The following is an 18,858-nucleotide window of genomic DNA, read 5'->3' on the forward strand; positions in this document are numbered from 1 at the left end:
CCTTAAAACCCATGCAGTTCCACCCCCTGCCATGGGCAGGGACACCTGCCACTATCCCAGGTTGCTCTAAGCCCTGTCCAACCTGGCCTCGGACACTTCCAGGGATCCAGGGGCAGCCACAGCTTGTCTGGGCAACCTGTGCCAGGGCCTCCCCACCCTCACAGGGAAAGAATATTTTCCTAACATCAAATTGAAAGCTCTTTCAGTTACAGCCCTTGTCCTATCCTCCATGGCCTTGTAATCCACTCTGCTGCTGGATATTGAGATAATGAAGTCCCAGAATCAGGCTCAACAGGAGGGATATTTGTAATTTCTTTCTAGTTCACTGAATTCTCTGTGTGAATACTTGGAATCCTTGGTCCTCCTGGCAAAATATTCTTTTCACCAGTTAAGTATCAGTTTCTCTCTTCGTCCTCACAAATGGATGTTTGCGAGTTTTATCTCATGGGTAAGTGTTCCAGCTTGTAAAATGCACCACCAGAAATCTTCTCTGAGTTTGGAACTTGTTGCCCATGTATTCCCTCCTGGTAATGAACCCATGATGCCCCCTTTGCACAGGATGCTGTCCAGCTCTGGGAATTGGTATACAAACGATGCAAAGCCAGCCTGCCGACAATCTCACAATAGATGGTCAGCCACTATTTTAAAAAATAAAAATAATGACAGATTCCCTCCTGTCTCAAAAATCAGATACTGTGTTGAGCTGATAAGGAAACAACTGAAAGAAAAAGTCAGCTAAAATATTTTGATTCCATTTCCACCCCATTGCTATAAAAAAGTAGGAAAAAAACCGAAACAAACCAACAACAAACTTCCCATCAGTTCCCAAAAGTCACACATGAACCGGTAACAGGGCCAAAAAAGAATCTAATTCCTGCAACTAATTAGTCACTGCTCACAATATTTTCCTGTCTAAACCAACCAAAGTCAAGAACTATCATCATTAGCAATTTCAGATCTGTGTGAGTTTATTTAAGAGAAAAGCCAAAACTAGATTAAAGAACCTTACCTGCCCAGAGGAATTGCAAAGTAGAAAACAGACAGCATAAGGGTCCTCGTGTTCTTGGTGAACAGGTCTCCGATGATGGTTGGTGCAATAGTGGAGTAACTCGCTTCACCAATGCCAACCAAACCCCGTGAGAGAACAAGGAGCCAGAAATACTGAGAAAAGAAATATAAACATTAGCAGGTCCCCCCTCAGCTTGTTAAATTCAGGTTGGACAACAGTCAAGGAAATACAAATTCATGTGACTGGAAAATGATCCTCCTGTATATGCTTATTTTTTAGAACTTCAGAGTTGTTTCACATTTGTCTTTTGCCCAGAAGAAAGGGACTATATTTTTGGTGAAGATTTATAGGTATGAAAAAAACCTAATAATAAAACATTTATTCAGTGACACTAAAGAATATATTCTAAAAGAGGCAGAAGACCCCCAGTTTGTTCCCAGGTCCCAGCTCACACTTGCTAAGCCTGAGTTGGAGAGGTCTGGGGAGGTGGGTGACTGTAAAAATCCCTGCTCTGGGACCCAGAAACAGCAACTCCTGCCAAGCACAACCCACCCTCCCCAGCGTGCCAAGGACAGGTTCTGACTGTGGAATCCTGAAGGCTCTTCAAGGCTGGGAAAGAGTTGAACCTGCAATCCCCCCAACTAAATGTCTTCCTTCATTAAAAGCTATGGGATTATGTAATCTTTCAAAGGTGCTGAGCACCCATCTCACTCCACTTGCCTTGAACAGCAAGAGACACCTCCCCAAAACTCTCAGAGGAGACCTGAGCTTTACTGGGAACCCCAGGAACATCTGTATGCTCTACAAGCAGGACCTGCAGGGAATGACTTGGAGCCACCCAGGGCAGGGACATGAAGAAGGCATTCAGCTGCCCAGGGAACTACCTGCCTTTCTGGGTAAAGGGCAATCCCACAGAACGAGGATATACTTCACATTCAGCACAACACAATCTAAAATGGACAAAAAGGAATTGTTTATCTAATAGAATTTTCTTAATGGCTCTTTTCAAGCAGCACTTTCGGGAACTGCAAGGACCTGATTTGCAACCTAAGCTCCTTCACTGCCCCTGCAGTTTTCTGGGTGCTGCTGAGTTCAGGCTAAGACACAGTGCTTTGATGCCTGAATACCTGATACATGAGCACAGGCAAATTCTCAGCCATCTAAGCAGCTTGAGCTACACCCAGAAGTAATTGCAGGGGCAGAAATGAAACAGTCAATGCAGAAAGTTGTAAGCACAGGGAAATCTATTTCTACAAATGTAACCTCTACAAATCCTCAATTTACTGACATTATTCTATAGATCATTTGTGAGAAGAACAACAGGGATTTAAATGGAAGGAAGACAGGTTTAAATTAGATATTAGGAAGAAATTATTCCCTGTGACGGTGGTGAGGCCCTGGCACAGGGTGCCCAGAGAAGCTGTGGCTGCCCCATCCCTGGAAGTGTCCAAGGCCAGGTTGGACGGGGCTTGGAGCAACCTGGGCTAGTGGAAGGTGTCCCTGCCATAGAACTGGATGGGCTTTAAGGTCCCTTTCAACTCAAACCACTCTATGATTCTATGCTTATGATATGTCCTTAAACATGAAAGTGCTTTGGGAGTAATTAGCAATTACTGATTCTCCTTCTTCAGATAGGGAAAAGTCAAGGGAAATGACTGATTTTGTGCCCTACAGCAAAGCCAAGCTAAAGTATAACTCTCATTCACAAACATGGAAAATGCCATGCAGACACCAAACCAGGTGCCTCAGTCATATATATATCCATCAGCAGACCAAAATGTACCACTGATGTGCTTGCATTGTTTTCCTCACTGTAATCCCTGGTTGAAAAGAATATTTTGAGGATTCCAATAGCCACAAAAACAAGATACTTTTGTGTACTCTTCACTTCCTCATATTTTGGTGTGAGTTCTGGAGCAATACCCATTTTCTGCAGGAATACAAGCCCCTTGTTTGCTGGCAGGGTGTGTGCAGTGCTGCTGGCATTCATACATCTCCCAAAGCTGCACATACGTAACTCACACACGTGGGTGTGAGCAGAAAGGGCAGTACTGTGACTCAAGTGCTGTAATTTATGTCAATTACCCAATGCACAACCACTCCACTGCAGAAATATGCTGGCAGCCATTGGTGCACAGGTAACCAATGTATTTGGAATGAGCAACAGTATTTATAACGTGCTGAAAGGCTTAGTCATGCAGAATTAGAAAGCAGGGAACTGGAGGCTGGCTGTGGTTTCTGAGCAGGTTTAGATCTGGATCACACAGAGGGTGACAGGCAAAGTAGTCACCTGCCTGGGATGAGCATGGACAATGCTACTGACACCTGGAGAATGACAAGTTTGTAAATGAACTGGATGTTCCTCAAATTTGAAATACCTACAGAAAAATGACACAATTTTGTACTCACCAGCCAGTATCACTCTCAGTGAACGCACTGGACAGGAATTTCCTCCAAACAATGTTGTTAGAAGGTTACTCTTACAACCCTTGCACAAAGCAGGAAAATTGTATCAAGTATTCCTTTTGTGGTACAGTGACTCAGTTTCATCAATACCATGAAATCAGATGCTCAATACAAAGAAATCATCTGCAACAAGTAATACATTCACTCTTCTCTCTCAGTTCCTCCTCAAATCCTCCTCCTTGGCTTATCCCATGCTGACACACTCCAAATAACTGTTTAATATTTAAACTATGTTCTTTGAAGCAGTGGTATTCAAACTTAAGTCATGAGATTTTGACTTAATCTGGGAATAAAAGCAATCTTAAAAAGCATAATCCACATAAAGACCTCAATAATATTGCCCTTCTGAGATCAATATTAAAGACTATGGACCATGCAGCCATTAAGTTGTGACAACTAGGCTAAACATACAAAAATCTAAAACAATTTAGGGAATTATTTATGGTCGGTTTTATACTGTGCCTGGTTTTGGAGCTCTATTGCTAGGATTAAAGAGCTAATACCTCTTCTTACCAGTTCTTTGGGATCTTTGGCTAGCATGCACCCTGCTGGAACTTATATGATAAAATTAATTTGTTAAAATGAGCTGGGACACCCTATCTTCCATCTCTAATCAGTCACTCAAAACTTATGTTTTAGTTGTTTCTGAAGAGGGACAGCTGGGGAGATCCCCATGACAAAAAATGGTCCCATCCGTTATGGGCCTTGTCTTTTTGTTTTTCATATAAGAAGAAAACCAGAAACAACAAAACAACTCTAAAATTCTTATGCTGCTGCTCATTTGGACCACAGGCATTCCACAAACCACTCAGAAACTGGTCCCAAAACCACTCCATATGTAATACAGACAACTGCTATTTTTGGTGTACATTTATACACATGCACCCATAGGAACATCCCTTTTCCTCTCCAAGTGTATGTGGACATGACAACCTGCACAAACACATGGCAAAGTCAGATATTCCACATGCTGAGGAAACTCTGTTCTCCTCCACAGCTGTAGCAGGACACCTCTGCCATTTCCTCTGCACTGGATTTTCGCCCCACTGCTTTTCCATTTATGTCCTACCTCAAGGTTCTCAGGAGTTTAATGGGACAAAAAGGGCTGACACCAGTTCAATTCTGTCTGTACTCAAAAGCAGAACAGGCAGCTCAGACTTTAACTGAATTTCACTGTTCCCTAAGTAGAAATTGATATATATTGAAGAAGCTTGTTCCTTTCTATATGACTTGGGAACTCTTCTGTAATTTGTTCGTCTGTGCAAGTAGGTCTCTGGCAGGCAAACTGAAAATAACTGAGTCAGCTTTCAGGACCTGACCTAATTCCTTCCCCATAGGTTAAGCCCAGCAACCTCAACATTTATCACCTCAATAGTGTTTTTCTAAAATGAAATGCTTGAACCTGAAGTTTTTTTGAAACAAGGCACTATTAGAGCAAGCAATTAATTTGTCTTTAATTTTGGAAAGCAGTCATATCAGAAAGCAGTCATATCAGAAAGCAGTCTGCACCTCCATGAGACCTGCCAACACCTCCTGGTTTGGAGAGATGAAATGGGTTTTTTGGAATGAGTGCATGACATCAATCCCCCTCCTTGCCCATGTGTCGGCCCGAAGTGCAGCTCCATGGCTGTGCCGAGATTCCACTGCCGCAGCCATGGAGCAGCACTGCACCAAGGCACCAGCCTGGATGTGACACTGGAAAGGGACACCTGAACCACACAATGTCACTGCTATGAGCTCTGGGAGCAATTCAGGATGCAAAAAGGCTTCCAGTCCCTTTCTCCAACTTGTGTGGCTGGTGAGACACAAGCCAGGGAAGATTCCGTTCACAATAAACCATCCACATATGGAAAGAATGGTGGCTGCAGAGACCCAGAACTGCCACAGCCTTCCTGGGAATTTCCCTTCAAGAGATGACATCACCAGAAATTAATGCATGAAGAAAGCACTCATTCCTATGAATGTGAGGTACAAAAGGTCAATGGACCTGCTCTCTTCTTCCCTTTTCCTAAATGTATAGAAGGAAAAACAGTCTCTAGCCATAAAGCAAAAGAAACCACATTCCTCAAAATAGAAGTGAGTTTCAGAAGGGATACAAGTCCTCATGCCTTGGGGATGTGCCAATAAGGAATAGAAAACTCTACCTACCAACTTCTACATTTCTTAAACTATCAGCAAGCCACAGACAACAACAGTGACAGATCATGGGATCCAAGGGACCTGGTCTCCTTACTGTCACCAGTGTTACCAAACACTAGAAGCTATGGATGTGACACAATCCTTCCAGAATTTACATCTGAAAAAAAGTTTTAGTGGTTGGAGTTAAATATTTATAGTACAGAACCATTGAATTGTTTAGGTTGGAAAAGACCTCTAAGAACATCAGGTCCAACAGATAAAATGTATGATGTGGTTTCTATTCACACCTTCATACTGACTTTACTCTCAATCTCCTGCATGCATAAATGTTTGATGGTCTAGGACACATGACTGGCTTTAATCATGTTTGGTGAAACCCCCTAATTATACATTTATCCTAGTTGTATAGACCATTCAGGGAGTAATATGTGTCTTAAGAGATCTAATTACAGCTTGAAGTTCTTTCTCTTTTTTTAATTAGTTAACAAAAGGAGTAAAGCCACAGGTCTTTAAAAGATTATCTGCCAGTGGTAAACCTATAATCTGCCAAATATGTGTACAACTCTGAACCACCAGATTTACAGTCTAAAGAATCATATGATCCTTAAGCTTTGGTTATTAAGTATTTGCATTTCAATGTGGAATAGCTTGTAAGGGTCTCAAAAGAAGCTGAACACATGCTGCTTTCAGATGAGGGACACATGGACTGAGGAGATCCCACAGACAGAGTCACTCCAGAGTCACGAATTCCTGTATGTGCACAGCACCAATGCAAACCATGTTTAGAACTGCTGTTGCTGGCTTAAAAGAAGGACCTTTTATACTGCTACAGCACCTGCAACTGTACCCTTCCCTGTGTGAGGATGTTGAGTTAAGCTCCTGTGGATATTGCATTTAGATGCTGTAAAAGAGCACTCAGTACCATTAAATTCCTCTTTGAGATGAGTTTTTGCCATATTTTCCTTCTTTTCTTATATAAACATGATGCAAAAATCAAGAATATAGAATCAGGGTTTGCATCCTTTAAAAGAAGATGTGCGTGAAGTCATTCCTACCATGGGCAGCTGGGATTGCCACACAGAGACTAAAATGTGGTGAAATGACAATAAACTAAGGAGAAAGCATTGGGATTGACTAAATTTCCCTGACTTACACTCCTGGATTTCTCCAGCTGGTTAAGCCTTGCACTAGGCAGCCAGGGTAGCACAGCAGTCACAAGTGAAGTTGGATAAATCTGAGATACTGCAGGAGCCAGTTGAACAAAGTAAATCCCATAGGGCTCAAATACCGATTCAAGGGCTGCACAGCAGTGGTTCCCTTTGACAGCTACACACACATGCAAGAATTTGCCCTCCTTGAGCAGACCCTGCATCTTATGGCCAGGAAAATACCACTTCCTCCTCCACTCCAGTAAGTTTTCCCAGCACTTTGCAAGATTTAAATGGTTAATGATGACACACCACACCTTTTGCCAGAAGATGCACCATTAACCATGAGGTAAGCCAAACCAGGAACCTGCTCTGAGTATCGGGGTGGTGACGAAGAGCATTGACTCCTGCACACTCACAGTGCAAATTCCAGCTCATTAGCTGAGAGTCACTGAAGAGTTGAGCACTGGAATGACATTACATATTTGTTTAAACACTAAACGCTCCAGTTCTCTCAGCCCTCCCAGGAATGAGGGTCACCTTGAAGAATCTGAAAGTTTCAAGTCAAACAAGCACACTGACATAGCACGAGAGACAAGTTGACATTAAACAATGATGTTGATGTTTCAAATTCCATTCTGTGCCTGGATGGATGACAAAGGCCATGGCAGAGCAGATAAGTCTAAATACATCTTCCAACTTTGTGCACCCCTAAAGATTTATGAATTTTGCATATATATAACCAAGGCACCTGGCTTCCATTGGTGGATACGAGTCCTGGGCCCAAATACTTGATGGGAATTCTATGTCAAATCTAGACACAAAACTCTAAGTCACATACCTCACCTTTTCAAACATCAATGGTTCTAACTCTTTTCTAATAAAAGCAGAATAAATATTTCAAAGATCCAGGGAGGGGCTACATAGTACTAATGAATTGTTCCATGCTGGTCCTGAAGAACATGTCTTCCTGTCAAGTCCAGCCCAGACTTTTAAGTAACTGAATATTTATTCCAAATTTTGGCCATTTGGTGTCTTACCATCGGAGAGATCTTTGAGCAGGAACAAAGGAAGATGAATATGTTTATCTTTATTGACAAGTAATCTTATCTAATCCCTCACGGGTATTGCCAACCAAGAGACCAAAATACAAACCAACATGGGGGAAAAACTGTGCACTCAGATGTTTTGTTGATCAGTACTTTTCCCCCATGTTCAGAGGTTGGCTAAGCACTGGTTTCAGGATTTCCTACAACCAAAGGAGTGGGTTATGCTCAGTCTCTGAGTGGTACAAAGGGACCAGCAGGACACATGCTTGGGTGGAGGCTGGTTGGAGACAGACTGATGGGTCATCAGCTCTGAGTCAGTGCTGAGTGTTATCAGTGTTTATCTGTTTGCTGTAGAGATAGAGGGGCACTTAGAAGTTCATTGTAGAGTTACCTATCAGATAAATATAACTATGAACCACCCTTCTCACCTCGACCAAGAGTTCTCCCCTTATCAGCCCTGAGTCCCGCAGACAGGGCAGCCCTGGGCAGACCCACTGCAGCTGCTGCTTCTTCTGCCATTTGTCCCACTTCAGGGAAGTGATTTGGTTTAGATTCCTCCTTCCCTCATTGCGTGCTGTCACTCACCCATACCTACTTCTCACTCCCCATCCTATGATCACAAATACTTTGTAAGTCACTACTGCACACAACATTTCCCAGAACTTCCATCACCACTGGATTCTATTAAAGTTCTACAGTTTCCTCCCTTCAAATTGAACTCTCAATGCTAAGTCCATCTTCCATCAACATTTTCAAACTGCTCTTCTCCTTTGCAAGCACTCACAGAGTAAGAGAATAGCTGAGACTGGAAGGAGTTTTGGAGATAGGCTGGTCCGTGTCCCCTGGTCACAGGAGGATCAACTACAACAGGTTGATCATGATAATGTCCAATTGAGTTTTGAGTACCTGCAAAGATGGAGGAGCCACAACCACGCTGGACAACCTGTTGCAGTGTTGGACCAACCTCAAAGCAAAATTGTTTCTTCTTATGTTTAAGTGGAATTTCCAGTATTTTAGTTTGTGCCCCTTGCCTCATCTTTTCACTGGGGACCTTTGAGAAGAGTCTGGCTCCATCTTTACGCCTCCTATCAGGTATCAATATCCACCAAAGCAGCACTACGGGCTCTATGGGGACAGAAGCAGTTTTAGAGTGAGGATGCCACTTTGGCAAAGGTAAGCTATTTAAATTCAGTTAAATCCATATGGCAGACACCATCTCACATTTGCTGTGTCTCTGCTGCATTCACACTAGCCAGGTTTTTCTTCACTCCTTTTCCCTTAAGCCTGCTTGGCATAGAAAGTATGTAAGTTTAAATATTTGTGTCTGGCAAAGGATGCTTCTCTCACCCAAAGATCCTCCCATCAGCTCTGACAAGCAGGTCACTAAAATTCAAGTGCAAATGCCCCAGGCCTTCCTTCAAGTGTTCACAGATTTTATTCACACATTCACATTAGTTTTATTCATATGTACTTATTCTACATATGCTGGCTGGAAGTTATAACCGTGTTACAGATGAAACCACTACACCATACCAAGATTTAACAGCAAGCTACTGAGTTAGTGAAACCTTAGTACATTTAATTAATCATTTGCTCAAGGGTCAACACTGAAACCCTTTGCATTTAGGATGGACTTATACAACAGCTTCTAAAGCAGATCTGATTCCTCTACAGCATCCATTTACACTTTGTCAAACACTTCCAAACTTCAGCTCATTTGGATGCATTAAGTGTTCCACTGATTGTCAGCTCTAAACACCTCACCTTTGAACAATTCCCTTTTGGGAAAATTCAGCTGGTACTCAGAGCCCTGCAAGGAGAAAAGAGACTACAGCAAGCAGAAAGAGACCAAAACACATATTTAAATATAGAAATTAGCAAGGGAGATGAAGCAAAGTCCACTCACCTTTCCTTTGATTGTCTCTAGTATTTGTTAATGGCTATAGTTTTCCCAGGTAGCCTGTTCAGGCACACTTAATTGAATGTGGAAAGTTTTATTTGGGAATGCACTTAAGATTCTGGCTGATTAAAGCATCCTTATTTTATGAGATTTATATTATTATTTAGTACATAAAAATAACCAATAAAGACTGTAAGAGATTCCTTTTTCACTCATCATACCCTTCAATCAGCAACTAAAGTGTTTAACAACTGCATACCTACAGAGAGGCTCTAAAGTGAAGCACCTAATTAAGTGCTCTGGAGATAAAAAACAAACCCAAACCACCCTGGAAGCAGCAAGACTCCCACAGCACTCCTTCCAGAGAGCTGCTTTGTGCTTCACAGGGAGAAAAATCTGTGGCAAGGTTTTCTGAGCTATTTGCAAATGTTGAACGTGAAATTCCCTTTCAACACTAAAATTGCAGTGTCTGAAATCCAGGTTCCCATCACTCTCCTCCCTCCAAAGCTGTGGCAGTCCTGAGGGAATCCTCTGCTGCTTTTCAGTCATTTTTGGGCAGCACAAAAAAAAGAGCAAACCCAATTCCCATTCTCCATCCCATTAGGTAGTGTAATTACAAGACACTGGGTGATGAAGCAGCACCACCAGGTCCTGACAATAAACTGAGTTAAGACAAAGCAGCATTTTGGCTCCCTAACTGAAGGGCTTTTCATTTGATTGACCTGCCCAAAGTAAAAATATTACATGACATGCAAATAGTGGGATTTACATTCTCCTCAGTTTAGTTTCTTGGTCATTAATACTGGATTAATGGCAGGGATCTGGGATGCAATTGGGAGGAAGGTATCAGGTTGCTCTCTCACCAAACTCCATCCAGCAGATGCATCGTTGCTGTAAAACAGACCTTAAAGAAAAAGGCTGATGCTCAAATAAATCACAGGGATCATGAAGAGCCCCATGTTCCCAGTGCTTGGTAGAAGACAGAGTTAAAACACTTTTTTTCATCCTTGGCTCTGATGTAAGGCCCAGAGGAGTCCATGGCCCTTCACATGGCTGAAATAGTGGTCATTTATCCCTGTTACAAAACCATTACACCAGAATGTATCTTCCAAAATGGTTTCCCTGAGAACCTTGATAGCTCTGGGTTGGAAGCAAATGGTTGCTTTTTGTTCCAGATCTGTCAGGTGGGACACACTTACCAGCACTTGCCTCAAATATTTCTGGCATTAGGCACTATCACGGCTTCCTTCCTGAGACGTGCAAACACAGCCATAATCACTAAAATAGGGACTGAGAGAAATACAATGTATTTTTGCAACTGTGGAAACACTGCAAGGTTCTTGACACACACAGGTTCCCAATATATGGGGTGGCATTCACTGAACCAAAGCATATTCACAGGTAGTAACAGGCTACTGTGTCCCAGCCACAGCTGAGCCACAAGCAAAGCCTAAATCCAAGCAACAAACAGATGACAGATTTTTCAGAATAAACGTGTCCAGGCATTGATATCTAGCACTAACAGCATCTCCACCTCCAGTGATGTCTACAGAAACATGTGAGATCCAACCCCTTTAACATGATGGGTTGTCTTGGCTTACACTCTTTGGTTTGGACCAATTCTTAAGCAAAAATTTACTCAAATCCATCAGACAGGTTGGATTGGAGGTTCTTGGAGAGAACAAACCCATGTCCCTATCCCTGAAACCATTGCAGAAACTGTGATTTCTCAGGACCCTTTGAAAAAAGCATCAGCCAACTGACTGAGACAACCAGGTGTGAACACTTTGCTCTCACTAGGTGCATTTTCCAGTGTAGAATAAGTTTTGAGAGACCATGAAGGACACATTTTAATGGAATCCCTCAAGGTTTAAATGAAATTAGCACAAAGTTCCAGTTCCTGCAGCTTTCCCCATACTGTTGATTCTGCTGATTCTTGGCCTACTTTGCTTTGCATATGCTAAAAAAGTCAAGTACACCAGCAGGTCAGCTCTTGCAGGCAACTTTGCTGAAGAGCCATTTAAATCATTCCAAACTCTGATTTTTATTTGTTCCTGCTTTCTGTTTTCACGCTTCCCTGGCTTGCTGACTCAATCAAGATCCAGAAGCCTCCGAGAACTGTGCGGAAGGCTGACCTTGGAGCATGTTTGGCCCACATCTGAGAGATGCCTCACTTTTAGCATCAGATTTCCAGAGAGAAACTGGTGCATCTACCAATTCCTTCCACTTAGGAGTTGCTTCTTATTCATGATCTTCCTTGAACAGTTGTCATGTTCCTTTTTGAAGTGTTATTAATTGACAAGGTTTTGTCGTGCTGTAGCTTAATTTCATTCTCTAAATTCAGCCTATTTGACAAAATGACAGCCTATTAAACCACACTAAACACATTTGGATGTTTTGTGACTATCTTCTCATGAGACTTCGTCAATCATGTTTTCAGACTTGATGATCAGCACCACTCCCAGGGATTTCCAGCTCAAAATCTATTACATAGGGTTGAGATTAGTACTCTAATTCAATTTATCTGAATTGCAAATGCAGTGTTTTGTGTAGCCTGGGAACTTTATGCATTTAAAAGAAATGTCAACACTTCAAAAGACTAATTTAGCACCTGGTACTGTAAGACATTTCCCATCTTCCCACTATTTGCACATGACTTAGAACATAATGGTCCTTTTCCTAGCCTTTATGCACAACCCAGGAGGCCACAGATAGTGTGGCCATTGAGGAAGCACTTATACTTCCCAAGGAGTGACTGATGCTTTTGGATCAGCAGGCAACCAGGAGCTCAACCAAAGAAAAGCTCAAATCCATACTTTTGCATCTGAACAGAAGCTAGAGCCTGAATAACACATTCTCTCTCTCCTGCATTCTGTTTTTCAGAACAATATCCACAACCTTCAAGAACCACCCCTGCTAATAGAAAGTTTACATTTGTTTCCAGGCCTCCTAATGAGCCTAAACCTGGGATGAAGGGATTATTTTCTCTGTGAGGCATCATTAACCAAGCTCTCCTAAAGCCTCCTGCCTCCTCCCAAGGCATAAGCTTCAAGAACATCCATAAGCTGCCTCACTTATATGCCAAACACGTCAGTTTACAGCCTTCAAAAACAGTAACATTGCTCCAGACCCATATCTGAACACCCCAGTGGATCATGAAGGCACATGTTCTACACCACCACCTTAGCACCCTCTCTGTACCCTCAATACACAGCTAGTTGGGAAGCTTATTCCCAAATTAACAGGACCACCCAGGCACTGTGGCAGTGACTTGCTTTGTCTTCTGAACTCATTTGACCAAGCCAGACACCCCCCTATGGAAGCCCAGCATGCATCCATGGACCCCACATCAGGAATGACTCGTGTTCCTCAGGCCACAACACTACTGCAAGGATCCTGTTAGGCTCATAGGAAGATTTTACAATTCCTTTATATTTTAACATTTGCTTGGAAACTTACATGCAGCACTACTACTTTTTTCTTTATTTTTTTCACACCAACTGATTATATCCCAGTCTATTTAAGGAGCATTTTCCCTTTCTTCCATTCCTTCGATGTTTTGAACAAGGCTGATCTTAAGATACTGTAATAATTATTTATAAAATATAATGCTAAAGCATTATAGAGACTTCCACTTCCGCAGAATTGAAGAAATAAGATATCTTTTGTATTCCATCAGCATGCCCTGGGGTTAGGCCTATGCTGCAGCATGACAAGCAGAATATACATTTTAACAGACAACAGAAGAAGAAGGAACGTTTCCAAGACACACACAGCCTGGAAATAAAACAAACATGCTTTCTTCCCTCTGCCTCCTCAGCAAGTAACTGAGGTAACTTGCTGAGGCCCAGGTGAGATTTCTTGCTCAGGTACAACAAAAGCACGACAGGTGGGATGTTACAGCAGGCTTCCACACCATCCATTAACTGACACAGCAGATCAACTTTCCTACTCTTCAACCTAGAGACTATAAATTCAGCTTTCTGCAAAAAAAATGGGACAAACTTGTAAAGGTCTTTGACCTGCAAAAATCTTTCATGCACCATGCTGTTGTCTCTAAGCATTTCCATGATCCAATGAAACAGCACCAAATATGTGTTGATGTAGGATCTGACTTAATTCCCACAAAGACACACAAAAGCTTCCCACAGACTTCCAAAGAAGGAGCTGAATCAGAACCACAATCACAGACCCTGTGATAATGGTTTCAACATCTTCCAGTAACCCAGATAACAAACAGCTCTCTGAAACAGGACAGGCAATTAGAGGGGGCCCCCGCTGAGACCCCGTGCAAATTAGCCTTGAGCTTTGAGCCTGTTTCTTGATGCTCACCCAGCACAAACGTCTGTCCACCTGCTCTAGAAAGTGCCTGAGCTCTGAGAGGCAGGTCTGGCATTTCAGTGCAAGGCACTGCCCTCATTCCACTGCACTGGAATCGCAGCCTCTGCAGCAGTACACAGGAGTGAGCTGCAGGTGAATTCTGACACTCAGCAATGGAAACATCTCTTCTATCAGCATCCACAGCGTTTTATTTGGGTTTGCATGATTTCAGACCAATAAATGACCTAAAAGAAGTGGCAGAGGGCAGGAGGCACGTTTATGGACACATAGCTGCACATAGCTGGGGTGACTTGAGAAATTTGAATAGGACATGCCAGACTGACTCCACCTGGGGAAGGTGGGACGTGGGGGGTGCATCTTGTTTGCTCTCAGGTCCCAGAAGGGAGAGCAAAACCATTCCTGTTCCAGACACTCTGCAGATGGGAAATGCAGTGTGTGGTAGAGATATTCCTTATGATAGTTATTTGAAGTTCATTTTTCTCATCACAGGAATAAGCTTTCCGAGTAAGCTTTGGAACTGTGCTGTGTCTCTCTCCTGGCAGCCATCACCAGCTGTGTTTTCAATAACTCTTCCCAAATGCTTCACAGATACACGGACACAGATACTGGATGGAAAAAAACCAACACTGAGCAGAAAATACAATAGCTCAGTTTCTGATGACACCTTCGAAAAGCTGCCTCCTCTCATAGATTGGCTTTTCTGGGTCTGATGCTCTGAGAACACCTTAATCTGGTTTTCATTTATAGTTTCCCTTGGAAGAGCGACAGGTGCAAAGGGACAAGGTACGAATATAAAACAACCGGAGACAAACACGACTAATTCTGCACTCTACAACTATTTGATTTATATAGATCTTTTCCCAACACTTCTGTCTTAGGTTAGCAAAATCTGAGGGAACAATGAAGACCCAAGATTCAAGAGTTCAAATTGTTGCACTTGTCTATCCAAGAGATGTTCTTGCAGCAAACCAGTTTCCCACACAGTATTTGGAATCAGCTGTGAGGAAGATGATAGCAGACTTGACAGATGCCCAGAATAGTTTAAGACCAGCTCAGTCAGTGCTCCATTATTAAAGGAATAAACAATAGTGTACCTTTTCCTACAGTACACCTCATATAATCCATATGAAAAGATGCAAGATAGTAAAACTTACAAGAGCACTGGGAGCAGCACTTGGAAGGAACAGCAGGTGCCTTCTTGCTGGTGAGGGGGCAAAGAAATGGTGCCTTTCCATTTCTGCATGGTGGTGATGCTGGGTTAGTGGCTGGACTTGACGATCTCAGAGGTCTTTTCCAGCCTTAACAATTCTATAACTCTAAAGGGCGCTGTAGGAATTATCTCTCTTTAAACTACCTCCTTTCAGACATACAGGGGAGGGACAGTGAGGCAGAATCAGTCCATAAAGCATTGCACTCTGCAGTGTTAAGCAGAGATGAGAGCCCTTATCCTTCCCTCTCTCCTGGGACTTCTGAGCCACCTACGGCCAGCACAGCACCTCCTTCCCCTGGCACTCACTGACCCCAGCGCCCCTGGCACAGCAGCTCCCCTGTGGGGAGGAGGGAGCTCTGATAGCTGGAAGGAGATGCCCAGATTACTGCATCTCACTTTAGAGAGCAGAGGCAGAGCAGGAGGAGGCTGCAGGTACCTTGTGGTGCAGGGGGGCATTAGGGCAACACAAAGGGCTGGAACTGCAGCTCGGAGTGATTTGGGAGCTGACACCACCCACAGAGAGAGCACCAGCACTCATCTGACCTCCTTCTGGTAAGAGAGTTCACAGTAGGCAATATTTTTCCTGAGCAGTCTAGCAAAGGGCAAGTGTGCAGAAATCCAAATGTCAACAGCACGTGCTCATCTGCAGGGCTCCTGTGCCACATCAAAGCTGGCAAAACACAGCAGAGCCAACCAAGAGCTTTGGCCACAAACCTCTTTCATTAGTTCCAGCACCACTTCTGTGAGAGCCACAGGGCCTGCCAGGAGCTGCCTGTGAGGGAAGGGACTGAATGCACATGCAGCTGACTTCCCAAAGTTGCTGGGAGAATCCCTTTTGCCTTTTTGCTACAAGAGAGTTCTGCTCAAAAATAATAGGCCGGAACAGTAGGACATAAACATTCCAGTAATTCATGGTGACTTCAAAGACAACACTCAGTCTCCTCCTTACATACAAAACGATGGCTTGGGGATTTTAGTTTTGTTTGTTTCTGTTTTTCAAGCTGTGGATTTATCCTGCACAGTGGAACCACAGGCACAGGAGCTGTATGTTTTATATTACAACTTCTGGCAGAGTGCTTAAGGCTTTTTTTTTCTCCTGTAGTGAATCATCACGTGTAGGGGGTGGTTGGATTATGTTTATGTTTTTTAAAATCAACCCAGCTAACCATTTGTTCCATACTGCACACAATTTGTTGCTTCTGTTTTAGAAACTCCTTGAAAGACAAGCTTTGGAAATAAAAATACATCTGGCAAGTCTGAAAGACAGGACTTGAGCAAGCACTGCAGATTAAATGGAACTCCACCATGGAAAATTCGCCTGCTCTTCCAGAGATAAATCAAAAGAAAAGGAAAAGAAAATAACACTAGGGGAAACACCTATCCAGAGGTAAATTGCAGTGGGAGCAAAAAGGTTTTATTGTGTCAGCTATATCAAAATCTAAACAGAAATATTTACCAAGAACTGGAAAATTCAAAAGCCCATTCCTGATTTACCTTGTAAATTCTTTGCTTTTCCATTTCCCAGCTTTCCAGCATGTGCAGCTCTGGTGTCTCCCAGCCAACCTACATTACTACAGCCTGCTCTGGCTGGTTTTTATGTGCTCTTGGTCTCCCAGCCTAGTGGAGCAAAGCCTTTGCTCATTTGTAAACCAGCACCCCTTTTACACAGAAATATGCTTTATTCAAGATATTTACATGGACATAGCAGTATTTTAGAAGACTAGAGAACAGTCTGCAAATTTCCACCTCCAAGCTCTTTCTTGCTCTAAGATAGTGGCATCTGCCCATGAGGGAGAGGGGTCCTGATGTCCCAGAGGGTTGTGCCAAGAGGGGCAGGAAGTCCAGCACCAAACCCCAGGGTTCATCTAAGACAATCTGCTGCCCAAAAAAGCCAGCTGAGAGCATTTATTATGACTAATAGATGTGGATATCCAAGCAGCCAGAAACAAACTCTCAGCATGTGGCAAGATCACTCCTGATAACCAGGTTGCTTCATGTTAAGCTGTTCAGAAAGAGAGAAATGGTGCAATTGGGATTACAGACCCTTTCCAATGACATCTTGGAATATAAACCACCTGAAGGTGATCAGCCACCACATGCAATCAGGCACTGTGCTCATCAAAATGCTACCTAGGGAAATAAACTGGTTACTTATTCAACCAGAGTTTATATTGATACAGAGGAAGACAAACATGTATTTAGCTTTTTGTGTGGATGGAAACACATCCTGGTAAAGAAACTACATGAAGAGTGTGTACTTGGTTCATTTCTTTGGGATATGACTGTATTCCACACAGAAACCTACTGATTTTTTGTTGATTTATTACAGTTCATGAACCAACAACCAGCAAGTGTTTTCCCCAAATGCTTGGCAAAAGCCAAAAACAACACAAGAAAGAGTTTTGCAGGTGAAAGTGCCAAAAGTTGTGCTGGTAGGTGCAGAACTGATTTAAAGTCAGGCTTAAAGAGAGCAAATCTCTAAGCAGGTGTTTGTACTTAGAAAATACAAATTAAGACACATACATTCTTTATTGAAGTTCCTACAAATGGAGTTAATCTAGAGATATGTCTAAGTATGTACCAACTTTACCTAATTTTATATTATTGAACAAGTTTGTCAATGATTTGTTAACAGAACTTTTGTTTTAGGAAGTGCTAAACAGTGTTATAGAGCAGAAATGTGCAAGTATCAAAGCAGAGGAGGCCTCATGTCTTATCTTTCTGTAGATAAATTCTGCAGTAACATAAATTATCAAGCCACGTTAAAAAGTGAGTTTATCAATATTATCTCAGTCTTACTACTTCGGGTGACTTTCTTTAGTTAAATTTATCATTAGCTATTTTTATCCATGGAAATAGGTGTATTTATGGAATCACTCTGTGATACAGTATTTATTTGGTTTCTTACTTTGATTTGCTTCAAAATTAATTTCTCATGAACAGTAATCAAACTTTTAAGCATAAGTTGTCCTGTTTCTATTTTGCTATGTGTGGAATTAATGCATTGCTGTTTTCTATCACCCCCTATATCCACTGGAACTACCCCCAAATTTTGGCCTGATTCTCTTTTTCATTGTGAGAGCCTATTATCTAGCTATTTAGTAGCTACCAGCAGATAAGAGATTAATTCTTCATTTATTTGATAGTCATTATCCCATGTTAAGAACCCAGAGATACTTGATAATAAATAACTAATGATATTAGAAAATGGCAGAGCTCTCTAGCAACTGTCTGCATGGCACATATATCCAATTCCTGATTTATCTGCTGATTTTCAGTTTAACTCAAGCAGAATAAAATAGCATTTAGACAGTATCTCAGATGAGCTGTTTACTGTGCTCCAATCCTTTTGTGCTGGTTTTGGCTGGGACAGAGTTAATTTTCTTCCCAGTAGCTGGTATGGGACCGTGTTTTAGATTTGTGCTGAGAACAGTGTCGATAACACAGGGATGTTTTCATTACCACTGAGCAAGTGCTTACACAGAGTCAAGGTCTTTTCTGCTCCTCACCCCCCAGTGAAGGGTTGGGGGACACAAGGAATTGGAGGGACACAGCTGCCTCCAGCTGGCCCCAGGGATATCCCAGACCACAGGGCA

The 18,858-nt window shown here is 42.5% G+C and overlaps 1 protein-coding gene across 1 annotated transcript in view; it reads right to left on the minus strand.

Moving 5' to 3' along the window:
- Nucleotides 1-18,858, minus strand: part of LOC138120641 (sphingosine-1-phosphate transporter SPNS2-like) — a 138,046-nt gene that overhangs the window by 53,685 nt on the left and 65,503 nt on the right. Inside the window, exon 4 of the mRNA XM_069033458.1 lies at nt 1,010-1,161. Within this exon, the coding sequence (XP_068889559.1) occupies nt 1,010-1,161 (152 nt within the window). The remainder of the gene's footprint in view (nt 1-1,009; nt 1,162-18,858) is intronic.

Source organism: Aphelocoma coerulescens, chromosome 19 (assembly GCF_041296385.1).
Source record: "Aphelocoma coerulescens isolate FSJ_1873_10779 chromosome 19, UR_Acoe_1.0, whole genome shotgun sequence".
Lineage (NCBI taxonomy): Eukaryota > Metazoa > Chordata > Aves > Passeriformes > Corvidae > Aphelocoma > Aphelocoma coerulescens.